Source organism: Galeopterus variegatus, unplaced genomic scaffold, assembly GCF_000696425.1.
Source record: "Galeopterus variegatus unplaced genomic scaffold, G_variegatus-3.0.2 Scaffold1633, whole genome shotgun sequence".
Taxonomy (NCBI): Eukaryota; Metazoa; Chordata; class Mammalia; order Dermoptera; family Cynocephalidae; genus Galeopterus; species Galeopterus variegatus.
The window spans coordinates 60098-78318 of record NW_007727744.1 but is presented as its reverse complement, the minus strand read 5'-3'; the positions used below and the strand labels follow the sequence as shown (position 1 = coordinate 78318).

The 18221-nt window shown below is 35.1% G+C and overlaps 1 protein-coding gene across 3 annotated transcripts in view; it reads left to right on the top strand.

Moving 5' to 3' along the window:
- Window positions 1-16754, top strand: part of PAPD5 (PAP associated domain containing 5) — an 81341-nt gene extending 64587 nt beyond the window's left edge. Inside the window, exons 4-13 of one of the 3 annotated variants that reach the window (XM_008578113.1) lie at window positions 1158-1278; window positions 2687-2794; window positions 4047-4175; window positions 4916-5129; window positions 6902-7028; window positions 7131-7234; window positions 7338-7525; window positions 9372-9536; window positions 10648-10693; window positions 16368-16754. In XM_008578113.1, coding sequence (XP_008576335.1) covers window positions 1158-1278; window positions 2687-2794; window positions 4047-4175; window positions 4916-5129; window positions 6902-7028; window positions 7131-7234; window positions 7338-7525; window positions 9372-9536; window positions 10648-10693; window positions 16368-16420 — 1255 coding nt within the window. In that variant the 3' untranslated portion in view covers window positions 16421-16754. Of the gene's footprint in view, window positions 1-1157; window positions 1279-2686; window positions 2795-4046; window positions 4176-4915; window positions 5130-6901; window positions 7029-7130; window positions 7235-7337; window positions 7526-9371; window positions 9537-10647; window positions 13317-16367 lie in introns of those variants that run through there. The other 2 variants (XM_008578112.1, XM_008578114.1) reach the window with 2 other exon arrangements.
- Window positions 16755-18221: the final 1467 nt, after the last annotated feature.

Below are 18221 nucleotides of genomic sequence, written 5' to 3'. Positions count from 1 at the left end.
GCCTTCTCAGACTTCTTGTTCAATTTCAGCCTTCTCAAATGAGGGCTCTCTTGATGGTAATGTTTTCCTGAAGGGTGAATACTTGCTAAGAAGTGAAATGGTATTATCCTTTTTTTTTTTTTTTTTTTTTGGTGGCTAGCTGGTATGGGGATCTGAATGCTGGACCTTGGTGTTACAACACCGTGCCCTAACCCACTGAGCTAATCAGCCAGCCCTGGTATGGTCTTTATGAAGGAAACATTCCATCATGCTTTTTTGATCTGAGCTTTACCCCAACTTAAAGTGCGTTGAAGTGGGTGGACCCTAGCAATTTCTGTTCTTCCCATTGCTGTTCTCGGCCTACAAAAGCCATAAAATATTCAACTTTGAGTTCATTAATATTTTTCCTTATTTGGGTTCTGAGCTTCAGCAAAACGTGAAAAATCACTTTTTCTAAAAAATTTTAATTAAATGTTCTGAATAGGAAGTATATTCACATGGTTCAGATTTGGAAAAAGTACAAAAATAATGACAGTAAAAAGCCTCAGTTCTACCTGTGTCCTCTCGTTCTCCTCCCTGGGAAAGCCACAGTTACCAGTTTCTCACGTATTCTTCCAAAAATATCTATGCGTAAAAAAGGAAATGTGTGTGTGTGTTTACACACATGGTAAATACACTACTCTGTGTCTTGCTTTTTACACTTAATATTTCTTTCTTTTTTTTTTAAAAAAAGATGACCAGTAAGGGGATCTTAACTAACCCTTGACTTGGTGTTGTCAGCACCACACTCTCCGAAGTGAGCCACGGGCCGGCCCTTTAATATATTTCTAAGTCACAATTAACCTCATCCAGATAGGAAAGTCTTAATTTTAGTACCAGAGACCTTTATGAAAAGGAAACATTAACTGGTATTTTTGTTTTTGAAGTTTGGCTTCTTTCAAAATCACCCTGATTCCTGAGGCCCGAATTCTGTGAAATGACTGAGAGGAGGAGATTGTTAAAATCAACAACCTCCACCACCCCTCTTAAAACCACGATCACCACCAAATTTAGTCTTCATTGTGCAGGGTAGGGAATAGGTTTTAATTGTACTAATTTGAAGTCTGTGTGAATGTCAGTTAAAACGGGTACAGTTTCTTGCTTCTTCAAAGCCTTTTGTGTATGTGTTCTGTGTTCAGTGACATCGATCTTGTGGTGTTTGGGAAGTGGGAGAATCTACCCCTCTGGACCCTGGAAGAAGCTCTTCGGAAACACAAAGTTGCAGATGAGGATTCAGTCAAAGTTCTAGACAAAGCAACTGTAAGTTCTTCAGCATTTTGTCTTAAAAATCTCTAGTTATTTACATATGAAACTTAAAAATTTAGTTTCTGTATGCACAGTTGGGTTGTGAGTGAATGATTCAGTTTATTCATGGCACAGCGCTTGTACATTAAAAGTTTTCTGTTTGTTAAACATTAACTTGTTCTTGTTGTATGTTTCTTTAAAAAATAATACCCAGTCTTACATACATGATACTCACTGTAGAGATTTCATTTTAATATAAAAAAGTGTAAATAAAAAATTTCTATTAAACAGTTTATAATTATACAGGAGATATTGCCATTTTATTCTTGAAAAGTTGTATATAATTGAAATTTTTATAAATCAAGTCATATTTTAACCATATCTGGAATGGCCATTAAAGAACTTTCATGGAAGCTCATTACAGAAATAAGTATATCTGTTTTTGAAGTTTGAATTTTTGCATGTTAGGTTTTCTTAGAGCAAAACACTTGTATTGTTTCTTATGAAAAGTTACTAATTTGGAGACCCAGTTCTGCAACACAGAGTTTGCTCACCCAAGTTTTCTAATGAATGGTTCAAATTGACCCATTTTTTAAAAGAACTCCTAATATTTCCCTTTGTTTTTGTGGCTGGCAAGTAGGGGGATCCAAACCTGTGACCTTGGTGTTAAAGGGCTGCATTCTAACCAACTGAGCTAACTGGCCAGCCTACTTAATATCTCATATAAATCATCCTATCAGTTTTTATTTGAGAATAATTCTTATATTTTTATCTTCTCTTGTTACGTTACTTTTTGGGCTATTTGCAAAACTGACCAATACTGCAAGTGGGTTATGGTGTATGACCAAAGACTCTAGCAGTTTTTTAAATTAGAAACTGTTTGGTGACACGAAACATTTAGTGCCTGACATTCATAACTCTTGATCTTATACTAAGGTGGAAACTGTTCGCCAGAGCATATAATGTTGAGAAAGGTTTTTGTTAAGTGATTTCAAAATTCTCAATTAATATAACTACATGTCAATTAATGTAACAATATGAGATGATGAGTATATTAATTTGACTGTAGTAATCACTTCAGTATGTATGTCAAGATAAATATATCAAAACATCATGCTGTACACCTTAAATATGTAAAGTTAAAAAATAAGTAATAAATTGATAAAGAAAGTTGTTTAGACACCAAAACAAATGAAAAATAAATTCTCAATTGATAGAAATTACAAAATATATTGTATCAGGTTAAATTCTAAAGATGTCATGTATCTGTAGAAGACCAATTTAACCATGGTGCATAGCATTCAGAACACTCAGTGTTTTATGTCCTCATGAGAAGGTGGAGACCTCAGTTTAGTAACCGTCTGTCTCCTGCTTTTGTCATTTAATTAGGTTAATTTTAATTTTACCTTTCTTCTCTTTCTAGGTACCTATTATTAAATTAACTGATTCTTTTACTGAAGTGAAAGTTGATATCAGCTTTAATGTACAGAATGGCGTGAGAGCAGCTGACCTCATCAAAGATTTTACCAAGGTCAGAGAATTTATAATGTTTATACAATGAAACTATAAGAAATATAATTTTGTTGAGATTCTTTTGTGGTGGTATTCTGATATACTTTGCTAAACTATTTTTATAATTCATATTGCTGACACATGCTTCTTACTTTTTTGTGCAGTGGTTTTGCTTTCCTTGAATCTCCTTGTAAGGATCAGTAATTAACTTATAATGTGACCTCAAGTAAGAATTAAGGGTTGAGAAAGCTTTTGAAGAAATTCTCTGCTCTACATTCTTCCTACTAGGGACATAAGGACTGAAATCATGCTGCTTGAAACAGTTGATTCCTGTTTGTTTTTAATCTCCAAGAGTTCAGATTAAGAACCTCCCTATTGGAGCCTTTTCTTGGTTTTAATCCCAAGTCACCTATAAGGTGGTTTCTGCAGGTTTCCTTACTTTAATCTTGCAGTGATTTAAGTCTATGTCCATTTGTTCTGTTTTCTTCCAAAATAGGGAAGAATTTGTCAACATCATCTTCAGAATATTTTAAATAGTTGTCAGTTCTTTTCCCCCAAGCTAAGAATGTTAACTGCTTTGGATTATGTAGAATATCTTTCTATCCATTCACATTTTTTTTCTTTAGCAGCTCTACAATTTTTACCTATCTTTTCTTTTTTCAGAAAAACTGTTAACTACTTTATCATGTTATAAATGTTATTTTCTCATATAAATGTGCAGAGGACAAAAAAGCAGAAAAAGAAAAGAAACATTAACCATGACCCTACTCTTCTGGAGATATTGTGTGTGGAAGGAATCATGGATATATTTATTTTCTTTTTCTGTAAAGCAGTTAATGTTTTCAGCTTAGAGGTTAAAATAGGTGATAGCTGTCTAAGTGGAGGTCCACATAAGAAAGATGATTCTTTAAAATCCCACTGATTTAGTGCTTTGAGATGTTGAGAGACTTTGTCCTTGTTCTGTTCTATTATCTGTTCACAAAGATATGATAATGTGGTCATAGGCATAAATGAGTATCATCAGATAGATATCGTTAGTGTTTCTGTCCTGTAGTGAGTACTTCAGTGCCATTATAGATGCATACATGTTTTAGATTTTAGATGTGAGGAAAGAACCCTTAATTACTTAAAGCTTACTCTTAAAATAGAAAATTAGGTGTATTTTATATCTCCATGAAGTTTTGTAATGTAAGGACCAGTTTATGCCCCTGTTAATGCTTAGAGCTTTTGCTGATACAGGAATTCATTGAAAATAATTTTATTTTTTCCAGAAATATCCTGTATTGCCATACTTGGTTTTAGTGTTGAAACAATTCTTATTACAGAGGGACCTTAATGAAGTATTTACGGGTGGAATTGGTTCTTACAGTCTCTTTTTAATGGCAGTCAGTTTCCTTCAGGTAAGTCATAACGGGTATACCATGCTAGTGTACACCAAAAGTAAAAAAGATAAATCAGCTGGGGAAACATTTTGGAAAAATTAAGTCAGGCTCTATTGGAATGCTTCCCTTGATTACTTACGGCTTTTCCCTTTTAACTGGTTACCTTTTTATAATTTAGCAAAAGTTTAAAAATTCCTAGGAAAGAATATTCTTTATTTTTAATCCTGTATGTTCTAATATTTTGGGGACTTCTCACTGCAAATTTTAACAGGCAAAGGTGTGGCCTTGTTTCTGTAAGTGTAAATAGAACTATAAATGCCAAAAATTAGAAAGTCTTCTAAGCAACTAGTTTTGTAAGTTTACTGGAATTGAGACCTGCGCCCTGGGTAAGGTGAGTTAGAACTTTAGTGTTGTTAAGTGGGTGTGTTTATGGGGTGCAGCATTGCCAATGGCCTGTCTCTACTCAAGATTCGGAAGGCTTCCTGATGTGTTGGGCCAAGCCAGCCCTGTCAGCATCCTGGGGCACCCATTAAATTCAGCCTTACAAACTGTCCTCCACCAGGTCTGCATCCATGGAGTTTTAGCGTTGTTTGTAATGGCAGTACAGCCTGCTGTTACCCCATTATCTATTGACTACTGTGCTAAACCAGAATTAGAATAATATTGCTTATAGAAGTTAGGATGTCATTTATTCTCCCTTCCCTTTGATAATTTAGAAAATATTGAATGTGATTTCTTCTTTTTTCCCCATCTTTTAGTTGCATCCCAGGGAAGATGCTTGCATCCCCAATACAAACTATGGTGTTCTCTTAATAGAATTTTTTGAATTATATGGACGACACTTCAATTATTTAAAGACTGGCATCCGGATAAAGGATGGTGGTTCATATGTGGCCAAAGATGAAGTACAGAAAAATATGCTAGATGGCTACAGGCCATCAATGCTTTATATTGAAGATCCTTTACAACCAGGTATTGAAATTAGGTAAATTTGTGGGCATTCCAAGAGAGGGCATTGTTGGTCACCTTTATTGTACTTTAAACTCTTTAGATGAAAATGAAGGAATAACTTCTAATCATAATCATTCTTTTTTCATCAAAATATTTCATAGGCAAACATACTAAAATAAACAGAAACATACACACATACATACCAGAAAAACACCTTGCAGACTTCTAGATAAGTTGGAAGTAGAAACCATTTGACTCTTAAAAGCAAAGTAGAACAGCATTAGCTATTTGGGTGGGTTCACATGCATCTCCAGTTTGGTGGCCATTTCCCTTTTTCTTGGGTCATCACTGCCCTTGATTCTGACCAGTGTCAGCCAGGGCCTTCATGAGATGATTCTGAAGTCCTTAGAGGCAGTGAGCCTGGCAGTATATGAGGGTACTTCACAAAGTTCACGGAAAGATTCATATTTTCTTTCAATTCTGCTTTTCCATGAACTTTGTGAAGTACCCTTTTATCTCTGAATTCATGAGCAGAGGGATTCAAGGAGAGTTTTTTTTTTTTAGACCACTTCTTTCCTCTTTAATTTTGCATAGTCTCCCTGTGCTTTCTTCAGCTTTTTATTGGCTCAAGAGTAAACAAGATAAATTCCTTCCATGCTTTTATGAAGTTATGTTTGCTAAAGCTTGTCTCCTAGTTTTTCTGGGCAATATTTTTTCCTGATATAATTGTAAAATATTTAGATTCTGCATTTCTGGACTTCAGTGGAAGTGCTTTTAGTCATTTGCTTTAATGTGTAAACTTTGAAAATGGATAAGTAAAGGGAGTGAAGAGATACAGTAGTAGTTGCCTAGAAATCCTTTTCTGTTTTATTGAGCTGCCTTATAAACATTAATAGTTCTATGTGTTTATTCTTTGAGGAAATATTCTTTGGGATCCTGCTCTATACAAAGGCATTGTGCAGAGGACACAAAGATTTTTCAACATGACAGCCCTTGCTTTTTAGAAGCTCATAATTTAGTGTGGGAAAAATATATATTTTCTTTCTTTTCTTTCTTTTCTTTCTTTTCTTTCTTTTCTTTCTTTTCTTTCTTTTCTTTCTTTTCTTTCTTTTCTTTCTTTTCTTTCTTTTCTTTCTTTTCTTTCTTTTCTTTCTTTTCTTTCTTTTCTTTCTTTTCTTTCTTTTCTTTCTTTTCTTTCTTTTCTTTCTTTTCTTTCTTTTCTTTCTTTTCTTTCTTTTCTTTCTTTTCTTTCTTTTCTTTCTTTTCTTTCTTTTCTTTCTTTTCTTTCTTTTCTTTCTTTTCTTTCTTTTCTTTCTTTTCTTTCTTTTCTTTCTTTTCTTTCTTTTCTTTCTTTTCTTTCTTTTCTTTCTTTTCTTTCTTTTCTTTCTTTTCTTTCTTTTCTTTCCTTTCTTTCTTTTCTTTCTTCTTTTCTTTCTTTTCTTTTCTTTTCTTTCTTTCTTTCTTTCTGTGGCTCTTGGTACAGGGAGCTTGGTTTTACTCTTAGGAGAGAATAGGCAGCTATTTCTTATGTTTGCGTGACTGCTTATCTATGGGATAGGATAGTCCTTGTTGGTCCAGAATATATTTAGGCAATTTATCCAACATAATAAAGTACGGACTGCATGATACACATGCTCAGGGACTGGGCAGCTGTGGGATGACAGCTCAGCTTCTGAGTGTAACTCTAGTGGGATAGCTACTGCTCTTGCTTTCCTGGAAGAGGGCTCGTCAGCATTTAGTTCACATTAAGTAATGGTCAAGCTTACTATTTTATATATACATTTCTTTTAAAGGTAATGATGTTGGAAGGAGTTCATATGGGGCCATGCAAGTGAAACAGGCCTTTGATTATGCCTACGTTGTATTGAGTCACGCTGTATCGCCAATAGCAAAGTATTATCCCAACAACGAAACAGAGAGGTAAAACTTTAATTAAAATCCACCCATTGTGTCAAAATTGGTTGTAGCTTCTTATTTTCAAATTAATGTACACCCCCCTCCTTTTTTTTTAAATACATGCAGCATATTAGGTAGAATAATTAGAGTAACGGATGAAGTCGCTACATATAGAGATTGGATATCAAAGCAGTGGGGCTTGCAGAATAGGCCTGAGCCTTCATGCAATGGTAAGATTTTTTCATTGATTGATTGACCGAGTATTAGAGGCTTTTCTATGTTGTGTGTGTTTAATGGGAAGAAACGTTTTCCAATCTTTTGCCACTCTTTCAGGAAATGGTGTTACCTTGATAGTAGAAACTCAGCAGTTAGATAAATGTAATAATAATCTATCTGAAGAAAATGAAGCCCTTGGAAAATGTAGAAGTAAAACTTCGGAATCTCTTAGTAAAAACTCTTCAAACTCTTCATCAGGTCCAGTGTCCTCCTCTTCTGCCACGCAGTCCAGCTCTAGTGATGTAGTAAGTATGAAAGACACAGCTCTTCTAGACTTAGACGCTCATGTGTTCTGTTGCTGGGATTTGCTCCTTGTAGAGTGCTAAAGCTACTTTCTTTTCTTATTTGTTACTAGGAAATTTTAGTAACTTTCATGCTTCTACTTTCTCTCAATATTTTGTTATGAAAAGTTTCATGCATACAGCAGAAGTGAAAGAATTTTAGTGAACATTTATGTACCCACCACTAGATTGTACCATTAACATTTTACTTGCTTATCACATACCTAACCATCTATCCATCTCTCTATCCACTAATTCATCTTATTCTTTGATCCATTTCAAAGTACATCGCAGACATCAGTACTTTTCTCCAAAAGTACTATGGCATGCACATCATTAACCAGACCTCAATATTTATTTATAGTTTTTTCTTTTGATATAAAGTTGACATACAAGGAAATCTTAATTATACATTTACTAAATTTTGTCAAATGCATACACATGTGTAACCCTAAACCCTAACAAGATGTAGAATATTACCATCACCCCAGAGAGAGCCCTCATGATTCTTTCCAGTCATTCCTCAGTCCCACCCTCAAAGGGAACCACTGTTATGATTTTCTAACACCATAGGTTAGTTTCACCTGTTCCAGAATTTCATATAAATGGAATCGTGTAGTATATACTGTCTTGGGTAAGGCATCTTTCACTCAGAATAATGTTTTTGAGCTTCTTGATTGAATTTTTAAAAATTGAGATATAATTTGCATAACAGTTCATCATTTAAAAATACACAATTCAGTGGCTTTTAGTATGTTCACAATGTAGTATAGCCATCATCACTTTCTAATTGCAGAACATTTTCATCACCCCACATAGAAACTCTGGACTTAGTAGTTGTCCCTCCTTGTTCCTCCCTCCCCCGTTCCTTGGTAACCTCTAATCTACTTTCTGTCTCTATCCTGATTGAATTTTAAGCGTCAATTACATCTTAAATTACTTTTCTTTATCAAGATTAATCTTGAGTTTATTTTATTGAGCTCTAAAATGGGCTTACCCATTATTTGAATTTTGACTTTATTAAGTATGTGACATAAAAAGTAATCCCAATATGTATTGGACTTAATTTTATGTTGTCGACAATATCCACATGTCACTATGGAGTAATAGGTCATCCTATGCAGATTCTCCCTGTGTGGCCTTTTGGTTCCTAGAGCAGTGGTCTGGAGGACAGAACGCCAAACTAGTCGAAGTCACAGATATGGGGGGCAGAGCATTAGGGGCAGAGTCTACCTGACTCTGAAACACCAGGTAGAGTGCCAGGGTAAAGGTTAGAGACAGTCATGGTCCAGGCAGCCCAGAAGCAGGTGGGGCTCAGCCCACTGTCTCTAAGAAGTTCATACCCACTGTGTTCGGTTGGAGTGAACACTGATTTGTCATCACACACTTGCAGACATTGAGCTTCTTAAACCCTTTGTCTTGTGTTTGATTGAAGATGTTGAGCCAGGAACTGGGACATAGGTTCCTCATTTATGCTCCTTTTGTTATACCATGATTCATTTTCTGTAAATAAAAATGCATAGGAACTCTGTGAGCTCCTGCATGGCTGATTAACAAGGTCAGATATGGGCGATGGATTTAACAATGAACAAAAGCCCTCTGATAAAATGAGTCACTTTAAATGTTTAGAGGATATATGTGGAGGAAAACTTTAAGCAGTTAGTTTTCTAAATTCCTCAATGTGCTTCCTTTAACTCCCAAATATTCAAGCGTAGTTCAGAGAATACTTGGCTGAAATTGTTTTTATTTCTGAATATTGACTATCTAAACCACTAATACATCATGTTATAACTCATATGACTTGTGTTAGGATTCCGATGCAACACCCTGCAAAACCCCCAAACAACTGCTCTGCCGTCCGTCTACTGGGAACCGAGTTGGGTCACAAGATGTGTCCTTGGAAACTTCTCAGGCAGTTGGGAAAATGCAGAGCACCCAACCCACTAACACATCCAACACCACCAACAAATCTCAGGTGAGTGGAATTTGTGATTTTAATTGTTAGTTTTTGATACAAGATATTTAGAATTTCTTACATGTAAATAATATACATCATGGGTTTGAAGAAAACTTGAGGTTAAAGAACATTTTTCTAAAAGGTTCCAAAGCATGATAGTGCTTCTACTAACAGGATGTCCTGAGGATCTTTATGAGACACAGTTGTAACCTAAACCTTTGTGGGAATCTAGCAGCTGCTCCTTGTAAGATGTCCTGGCCAACCCACCTTAGGAGAGGTCCAGCATAAAAAAATTGCATCAACTTGTGAAAAGGTTCCATTGGCACTTGAAATAACCTCACAGGATGTTTTTGCCTGACCTCATGGCAATGTTGTGCATATCTGGGAATAATGTATCTTTTTAAATATTTTAATATTCGATAACTAGTTGCTTATGTGGAAATGATTAGGTCTCTGTCAGGCATGGTCAGTTGATTACTATTAGCTTTGACTTAAAAAAGCCACAGATATACTCTATTTTAAGTTTTTTGGTTGCTTAAAATTATTAATCACGAGTAATCAATCACAGTGAGGGGGGAGGGGACCATTGATACTGGGCTCTGGTGGAAGGCCATCTTTCCCTCTTCGAGTACAGTTGGAACCCTGGGAAAAGGACTCCTGGCAGTAGAGATTACTGTCTCATCAGTCACCTTGTGTCTGATTTGACTCGCTGAATCCACTTTGCCTATATAGCCTTAGCCATGTGCACCAAATGCAGACTCTGAGAAGTAACAATTAAAGTGACAAGGCTGACAGAAGAGATTGGTGTCATGAGAGAGCCACAGGTAATGGATAGCAGGAAAGGAGTGGCCAACCATGCTGACCCCTGACCTGCCAGTTCACCTGTGCATGCCTAAGAGCTGCTTCCAAGTAATGCCATTTATTATGTGGTATATGGGTTGGTACGTTCCTTGAGAAAAATTTTACCCTATAACATCTTTTTCTGCCTGCCAAAGAAGTCAGAAGTCAGTATGGTGACTCTCTAGTCAGTATTTTCCTAATTTTGAAAGCCCCCCCGAATTCAGGTCTTTGAGAGTGCTCTGCTAATCCACAATACTGATGTCTTTTTGGCCACTTTCTTTTTCTGCAGCATGGATCAGCAAGGCTCTTTCGTACCTCCAGCAAAGGCTTCCAAGGTACAACTCAAACAAGCCATGGTTCCTTGATGACAAACAAACAACATCAAGGCAAATCCAATAATCAGTATTACCATGGCAAAAAGAGGAAACACAAGAGGGATGCACCCCTCTCAGACCTTTGTAGATAGTTGGCACTGTGAGGTGGACTGTCTTCTGTGCGCAACGATCTCATGCTCAGGACAGTTGCACAGGGACTCCTGGGAGACGTTCAGGAGCCTCACACTGTTCAGACGTTGATTTAGCAACTGCGTTTTTTCCCAGCTCGCCACGGAATGGATCATGAAGAATGACAACTGCAAAAACATAAAGCAAGCAAAAAAGGGGGAAAAAAAAGGCTGCTTATTTGATAAGTCATATGCTACAACAGGGTCATTTTAAGATTTAAAGCTTGAATGTAAAATACATATATTTCTCATTGGCTTTATGCAGAGTTATAGGGAGTAGTATTCAGAGTGGGAAGGGTGATAGAAACAAAAAATTTCAGAAGATGGGGTGGGGAAGGAAAACAAAGGTATCTTATAGGAAGTCCAGATTCCAAAGGGGAAAGTGATCTGTGCATGTTTTTTTTTTTTTTCTCCCCTAATATTTTTGCATATATTTACCATTTTATTGTGTGTATATATAGAAGACCATAGGAAATTGATATTTGTAATAGTGGATTTGTTAATACTTTTTACATAACATTACTGTTTAAATTGTAAACAGATTTTTTTCTCAGGATTAGTTTGAAAAATAATCTGAATTGTCATCTTAACATCCATCTCTGGGAAAGTGATTAGTTCTATTACTCAATTTGTTTTCCTCAGCATTGAAATGACTTAATAGAAGCGTTGTGACCTGCTGCAAAATTTTTTCCTCTCTAAAGAAAAGGTTTATGGTGGCAAATGATGTTTATTTTATTTTGTAAAAAAAAATATATATATATATACATATATATATATGTACTATGTACTTTTGTGTAAACACTGAAGAATCTCTGGTCATCTCTGAGAACTAACTTGCAACTGTTTTCTATAGTGCTGTCGTCTTGGGCAATGGGCAATGACATGACTTTGTGTTTGTTTCCTTTGCAGTCTTTCCCCTCCCATCCCCCTTCTTCCTTATAGGGGAAAAAAAGGCCACCTGCATCTGGTCTCATTCCTGTTGCAGTGAAACCTCAGGTTCCACACACTTTGCATGCTCCTCTAACCCTGTGTTCTCGTGTGTGCTTGTGTTTCTCATCTCTTATTCTTTTTTAAATTCATGCTTAACTTCTGTGGGAGAGAATAACTGTAAACAGCTTTAATTAAATCATACTTATAAAAAACTATTTTCTTATACTCCACTTTATGCTTTTGGTATTGTTGATCTTTAAAAATTAAATGGTCTTTGATAATGGATCTATTTTGTATTGCCTTATTAAGACCAAATACTTCTTGTCAACCCATTCTTTATCCTCTCCTTTCATGGAATTGTTATCTTTAATTAAAACTTTTTTTAAACATTGGGTTGTTTTAGTCATACTGTAAATTTTGGCTGTGGTCAGCTTTGAGTTCAAATGAGATGTATAATTTTGTTAATTCATTACCTGTTGAGTTTGAAACTCAGTTGGGAATATTTAATATAATAGAATGTAAGTGACATTTCTGAAAATGCTTTCTTTCAAGGTGAAAGTTCTTATGTTTAGCATCAGTGTGTGTGGCTCTGTTAAGTACAGCCATTTCTGAGATGAGATTCTTTTATATATATATATATACAGACATATAAAGTACTATTGGCTTTTAGGAATTTCTTTTATATGCATTTATGAAATATTGAAGACCAATCAGACCGTTAATGGACACAATGCAACTTTTTATAAAGAAAATAATGCTTAAAGAAAGACCAAAACTGTTGTCATCACTGAAATTAACAATTTTCAAATGTTCGTATTTTAATTCACAAAGGAAAAATATGTTCCAAAACTGGAAACTCATAGAACTTGTTTAAACTGTGGAAGATTTTAAATGTGATGTTGTTTTGACTATGTTTTAAATTTTAGAGTCACATTTATTCTGATCAGAATTTTTATCAAGATGTTGAGCTTTTGTTTTTTGAAACTAGTTTGTCATAACATTGTGCATAATCACAGTATTTATTTTCTAGGACTATTGTGAATGTGTGGACTTATGTTTACTGCTAAGGGAACAATTATTTATAAAATAATATTAAATCCAGTATTAGCTGCCTATTCAGACACTTAATACTTGCAGAGATCCATGTTACATTTACCACACTGAAGTTTTTTTTTAAAGAATCACCCTCATTGTTGAAAGTAAATGTACTCTTAGGGTGCGAATATTAGTGTTCCAATAAGCATGTGATTATATTAAGGTGGTGGTAGCGGGAAGATAATCTTGATTCCATTGGGAATCTTAGGTTTTCGTAAATTTATTGGGAAAATAGTTTTTCCTGTACTGCTGAAGTTTCTTTTTGGTAAACAGTATCTTTCTAAAAGAAAAAGCATGAAGGAGAAATTGAGGTGTGTATACATTTCCTCAAATGACCAGCATTGTATTCGTGAATACTGTGTATCTTGCAATGAACAGTGTGGAAGCTGTTCATTTTTCAATCTGAAGTAAAATACTTTCAAGAACTTTTAGTTTGCCTGCTCATTTGTTTTGTACATTTCATCTCTGTATTTGACTCCTGTCTTATTTCTTGTTTGAGTTTTGTACTTTCTATAATGATTTTGTGAATATATTAGAAATGTGTCCTTTAAATATTACAGTTCATCCATATCCATGAACCATAACCTTCCTTTGCTAGTACTTGTAGAACAGGATTTTACAAATTCTGCCTCGCTGTGGTGACATTTCTCTGGTGGTCATGTATATGTATGTGGTCATAAGAAACATTTTAATATTGGTTTTTAAAGAGGGTCAAAGAGGTGTCAGCACAAAACCTGAGTGATTATGTTTTGATGATAAAGGTAAATGCATTTTTTCCTCCAGTTTCAAGGTGTCCATGAAGGTGCCTGGTTTTTAGTGTCTATGTTTTGTTTGGAGATGTTGTGCTTGGTATTCAAATCTAGTTTTGATCTATTGGATCTATAGGGTTTTTTTTTTTTGTTTTTTTTTTACCTATTTTTGATCTATAGGATCTACAATTTTTGTCCTATTTTGAGTGTGTTTTACCTTTACTTGGATTTTGAGCCTTTCATTAATATTTAGGTTATTTGGTTTGGCTCCAGATATTTCTGGGTAAAGTCTTCACAGGCAAAACATGGGCAATAGAGAGAGCATTTTTAATAGTCTTTTTCCTGTGGAGTCTTATATCTTGATGTGTTTTCTTCTCATTCCCTTCCCCATGTGATGGTAAGTGGTGAGTTGTGTTTGCCTTAACCTGTGGACTAGCATTTGGGGTTTCCAGAAGTGCACGAGGGTCAGAAGAGCTTATGACCACCTTGAAGTGCAGGACCCTATTGCTGTGACATGTGTTCATTGCAAAGACCTCCCCAGTGTATAGGAGATATGGTTATCAAGATTGCTCTGTAGAAATCTCAAAAAGTCACCATTATCAGGGATTACTTTTAAGTTTTGCTGATATTTTTATTGTTCACATCTCAGTTTTAATATTGATCTACAGTTTGAAACTGATCAGTTCCTTTAATTCTAACATGCTGTTGACTTATTAGTGTTTCAGTCACTCAGTGTTTCTAGGGAATGGGTTGCTTCATGATTAACTTTTCAAAATTTAAATGGTAAACTACAGGGGGCTGGCTGGTTAGCTTAGTTGGTTAGAGCATGGTGTTACAATACCAAGGTCAAAGATTCAGATCTCTGTACTGACCAGCTTCCAAAAAACACCAAAAAATGGTAAAATATAAAAAACACATTCCCAACTTTGCTGTGATAAATATTGAAAAGTTAAAATTAATGATGAAAAGAATTTATTGTCATACATCTGTTCTTATTCTCCTAGCTCATTAACTGTTTCAATTAGTGGAAAGCAACATTCTCAGACAGTATTTTGTGAGCAAAGTATTCTATAAATGGTTTATTAAACTTAACTGAGTAGAAAAGTTATATTAATAGTTATAGTAATTTTCATGAGTGACATAGTTCACCTAGTGAAATATTTAGAGAATGATGTGGCATTAAAAGTGGGAACAGATTTGTATAAGCAGTAAGATTTATAAACCTCAACAAGACTCTAGCTACCTACCATTTTGTCAAAACATTTAAGGGTGAAATAAAAAACAAATTTTAATATGTTCCTTGATATTTAACATAACTAAGAAGCCAGACTTTAAGTGGAAGTTATTTGCATGGCTCAAAAACCTGACATAACCAAAAGGCTTTTCTTGGCCATCTTCTTGTGAGCTGTCTTCACTTCACACCTTAAGTGGCTTTTTTGGGTCAAAGACAGTGAGCTAAATATATATATAAACTGAATGTTGACAAAATTATTAGCCAGATATCTTGCTTATAAAATCTGCTGATCTATTTGGCATCCAGAATTAAATATTTAAGGACAGTTTTTAATTAGAAATTGCTAATATTTGTCTTACTCTATCTCAGGTTTGGTTTTTTAAAATGTATTTGGATTTTACATTTTCTACTGAAGTGTGTGCCTTATTGAATTTAACCTAGTACACAGTTTACTATCCTGAAAGAGATACAACACTTTGGAAAGACTTCGAACCAGAGGGATGCAGATAGTGTATCTGCTTTGGTGGTTATAAGTTTGAGGTGTCTCCTGGATTTACTCAGACATTTTAGCCATATCAGTAAGAACAGATGATAATGTGGAAATCAGGTGTTCTCTTAATTTGTGTATTTCAGGGAAAGTTTTTATCGGTATTTGCACATGATCATTATTTTCACATTTTAACTTAAGTCTTTATGGTTCCACACCTTGGCTCCCCTTCACTGCACCAGCTTCTGTGTGGCCTGATAACAGGGAAGGCCTCTGCTAAAAACACAGTCTGGATGAATTTTTTTAGGAGAGTCATTTTATCTTAAATATGCTATAGGAACAAAATACATATCATACGAGTTAGAGATTATGAAGTAAAACAAGCTGGTTATTACCTGAATGGTGGGGTGGCTGGTGTGGGAAAACAGCACTTTGAGCAGCATTCTCTAAAACCAGTAACTTGGTGAAGTGCAGTACTTGTCTCTTAGGAGTCAGTTGGCCCATACTTTTCAAAGAGAGTGAGATTATGAGTTATCAGCCACCTTCTCTGAGTTTAAATTTATCTTCACCTTTCAATTTGGCTTCCATACAATTCACAGGTGTTCCCTAATATCATTTGATTATTAACTTTTATGTTTAGTTACAATTTATCATAATATGGTCACTTTGTCCCTAAACTTAACCCTCCAAATTTTAAGATCCCCTCTCTCTGATTTTTATATATTGAAATTTTCAGAAGTCACTTTTTAAAAAAGTCTTTGAAAGTCCTGTAATCCTAAAATAAACCAAAAAGTTTTTACAACTTTACTGACTACTAGAAAGCACTGTCGACACACTGTGTTAAGGTGAAAAGTGTGGTAGAAGCCAGTGTAGTTTTGGGATATAAAATGTGAAGGACAATTGAGGTAAATATGTTTAGTTGAATATACATAGATGCATGTGTTTAGAAAGTTTCATGAAGCCAGTATTTGTTTTTAATAACTTTTTTTTATTTATTTCCTTCTTTGATTAGCATTGCCTTCTGTGTTAAGAAATACGGACTCCTGTGAGGTGCTGGAGGTTTGAATCATCTTGAAAGCTTTCCAATCTTGTTTAGTTACCGCTGCAGAGGCACTAAGGAATTTACCAGAAAAAGGGATTTGATACAAATGATTTATGAAATCTCAACATTTCCTGAGGTCATATCACTGGGCACCAGCTATGAAAACTATGAATGAATTGCACACCTGGAAGCTTTTTTTTAAATCTAGCTAATGACAGTTTCTTCAAAGATATCATTTGTTTGCCTTGAAAATTTTATAAATTGCATTTCTACGCACATCTGCCCCCAGTGCTTACCACTGGGTTTATTATAATCTGCAATTCAATAAAGGCTTTGTGCTTTCATTTATCTTCAAAACCTCTGGTATGAGCCTTTATGTAAAACCTGAATAGCTACTTTAAATTTTTTTTTTTTATTTCTCTTGTAATTTTAAAGACAGCCTTGTTCAGACAGACGGGGAGTTTTCTTGTGCATGTAGCATTTTTGTGGCTGGTTCTCTAATATCTTAGTTAGTCTTCATCTATTTTAATGCCAGCAGTGAAGAGTGGGAGATGTTTTAGGATGCTGTTTTTCTCCTGCCCTGTTCTAGACAACAATAGCAGTTTGGCCTGCCCACAGCCATTGCAAAACTGGCAACTGAACCCCTAGCATTTAGTTATTCTCAAATCCCAGCTCAGTTTTATCTTTTGCATTAATGCAAGGGATTATGCTTGCTACACAAATACTAAGAAATTGAAATGCTTTACCATAGATTCGGTGGAGTAGCAAGTTACACAGATCATTACAATAAAATAATGAAAATGGTTCTCCAGAGAAACCAGAGAAGCAAGGTTAATAACCAAAGTGCAACCAAAGCTGTTTTCAGAATTGTCTCTGCAGAGCAGAATTGTCCATACTTTGGCTTGGACTGGTGGTGCCCGACTGGGATCCAAATGAATTGTGGTGGAGAAGATACTAGATAGTTTGCTTCGGGATAATCACAAACTGATTTAGAGTGAAATTGCTCAGCAGTATGTAGACAACTGTGGTAAAACCAGACTGCCCACTCCAGCCTGATTTCTTCTGCTCACTTAAACATCTATTGGGATTGTTCTCTACAAAGCAAAAAAGTATAATCCTTTTAAGTAGCATCCCAGGACTTTCTCTAATAAATTAGAGAATGACCTGAATATACAGGACAATTTTGCCACTTACCTAGACACTGAGTTTACTTAATTTCACAAGTAATCTATGAATGTATGTTACATTGTGAAGAGGTGTAAATAATATGTAAATATCTCAATAAAAGGATCTAGTTGCTCTTCACTCTGTAATCCCACTTAGCTCCCCAGAGCTATCCATTTTAATATTTTAGGATGTATCCTTCTAGATTTTTTTCTGTGCATTTACACATACAAGAATACATATAATTTCAGGGAGCCTTTTCTCATAAATGGGATCATACCGTAGTATTCTGTAACTCCTATACCATATAAAGAGATCTTTCCACGTCAGTACACATACGGATTCTCTATTTTATTCCTTTTTACTATGCTGACTTTTGCTTGCAAGTTGCTTTGGTAAATTAATATGTCAGATATCCCAAGGCTAAAAACTGATAGACTCATGAACTGTCCACTATTTTTCAGCTTACCTTGAATAGGCATTTTATAAAGTATATTATTATTTTGATGGCACTTTTCTTTTGAACTGTGTTTACTGAGAAAAATATCCCCCCCCCCCAGTTTTACATTCTTTTAGGTGAATTTTCATGAGTTGCTTTGAGAAGTGTCATCTTTTGATGTTTTCGCTAGGATTTAAATGTTATACATACAATGTGGTCAT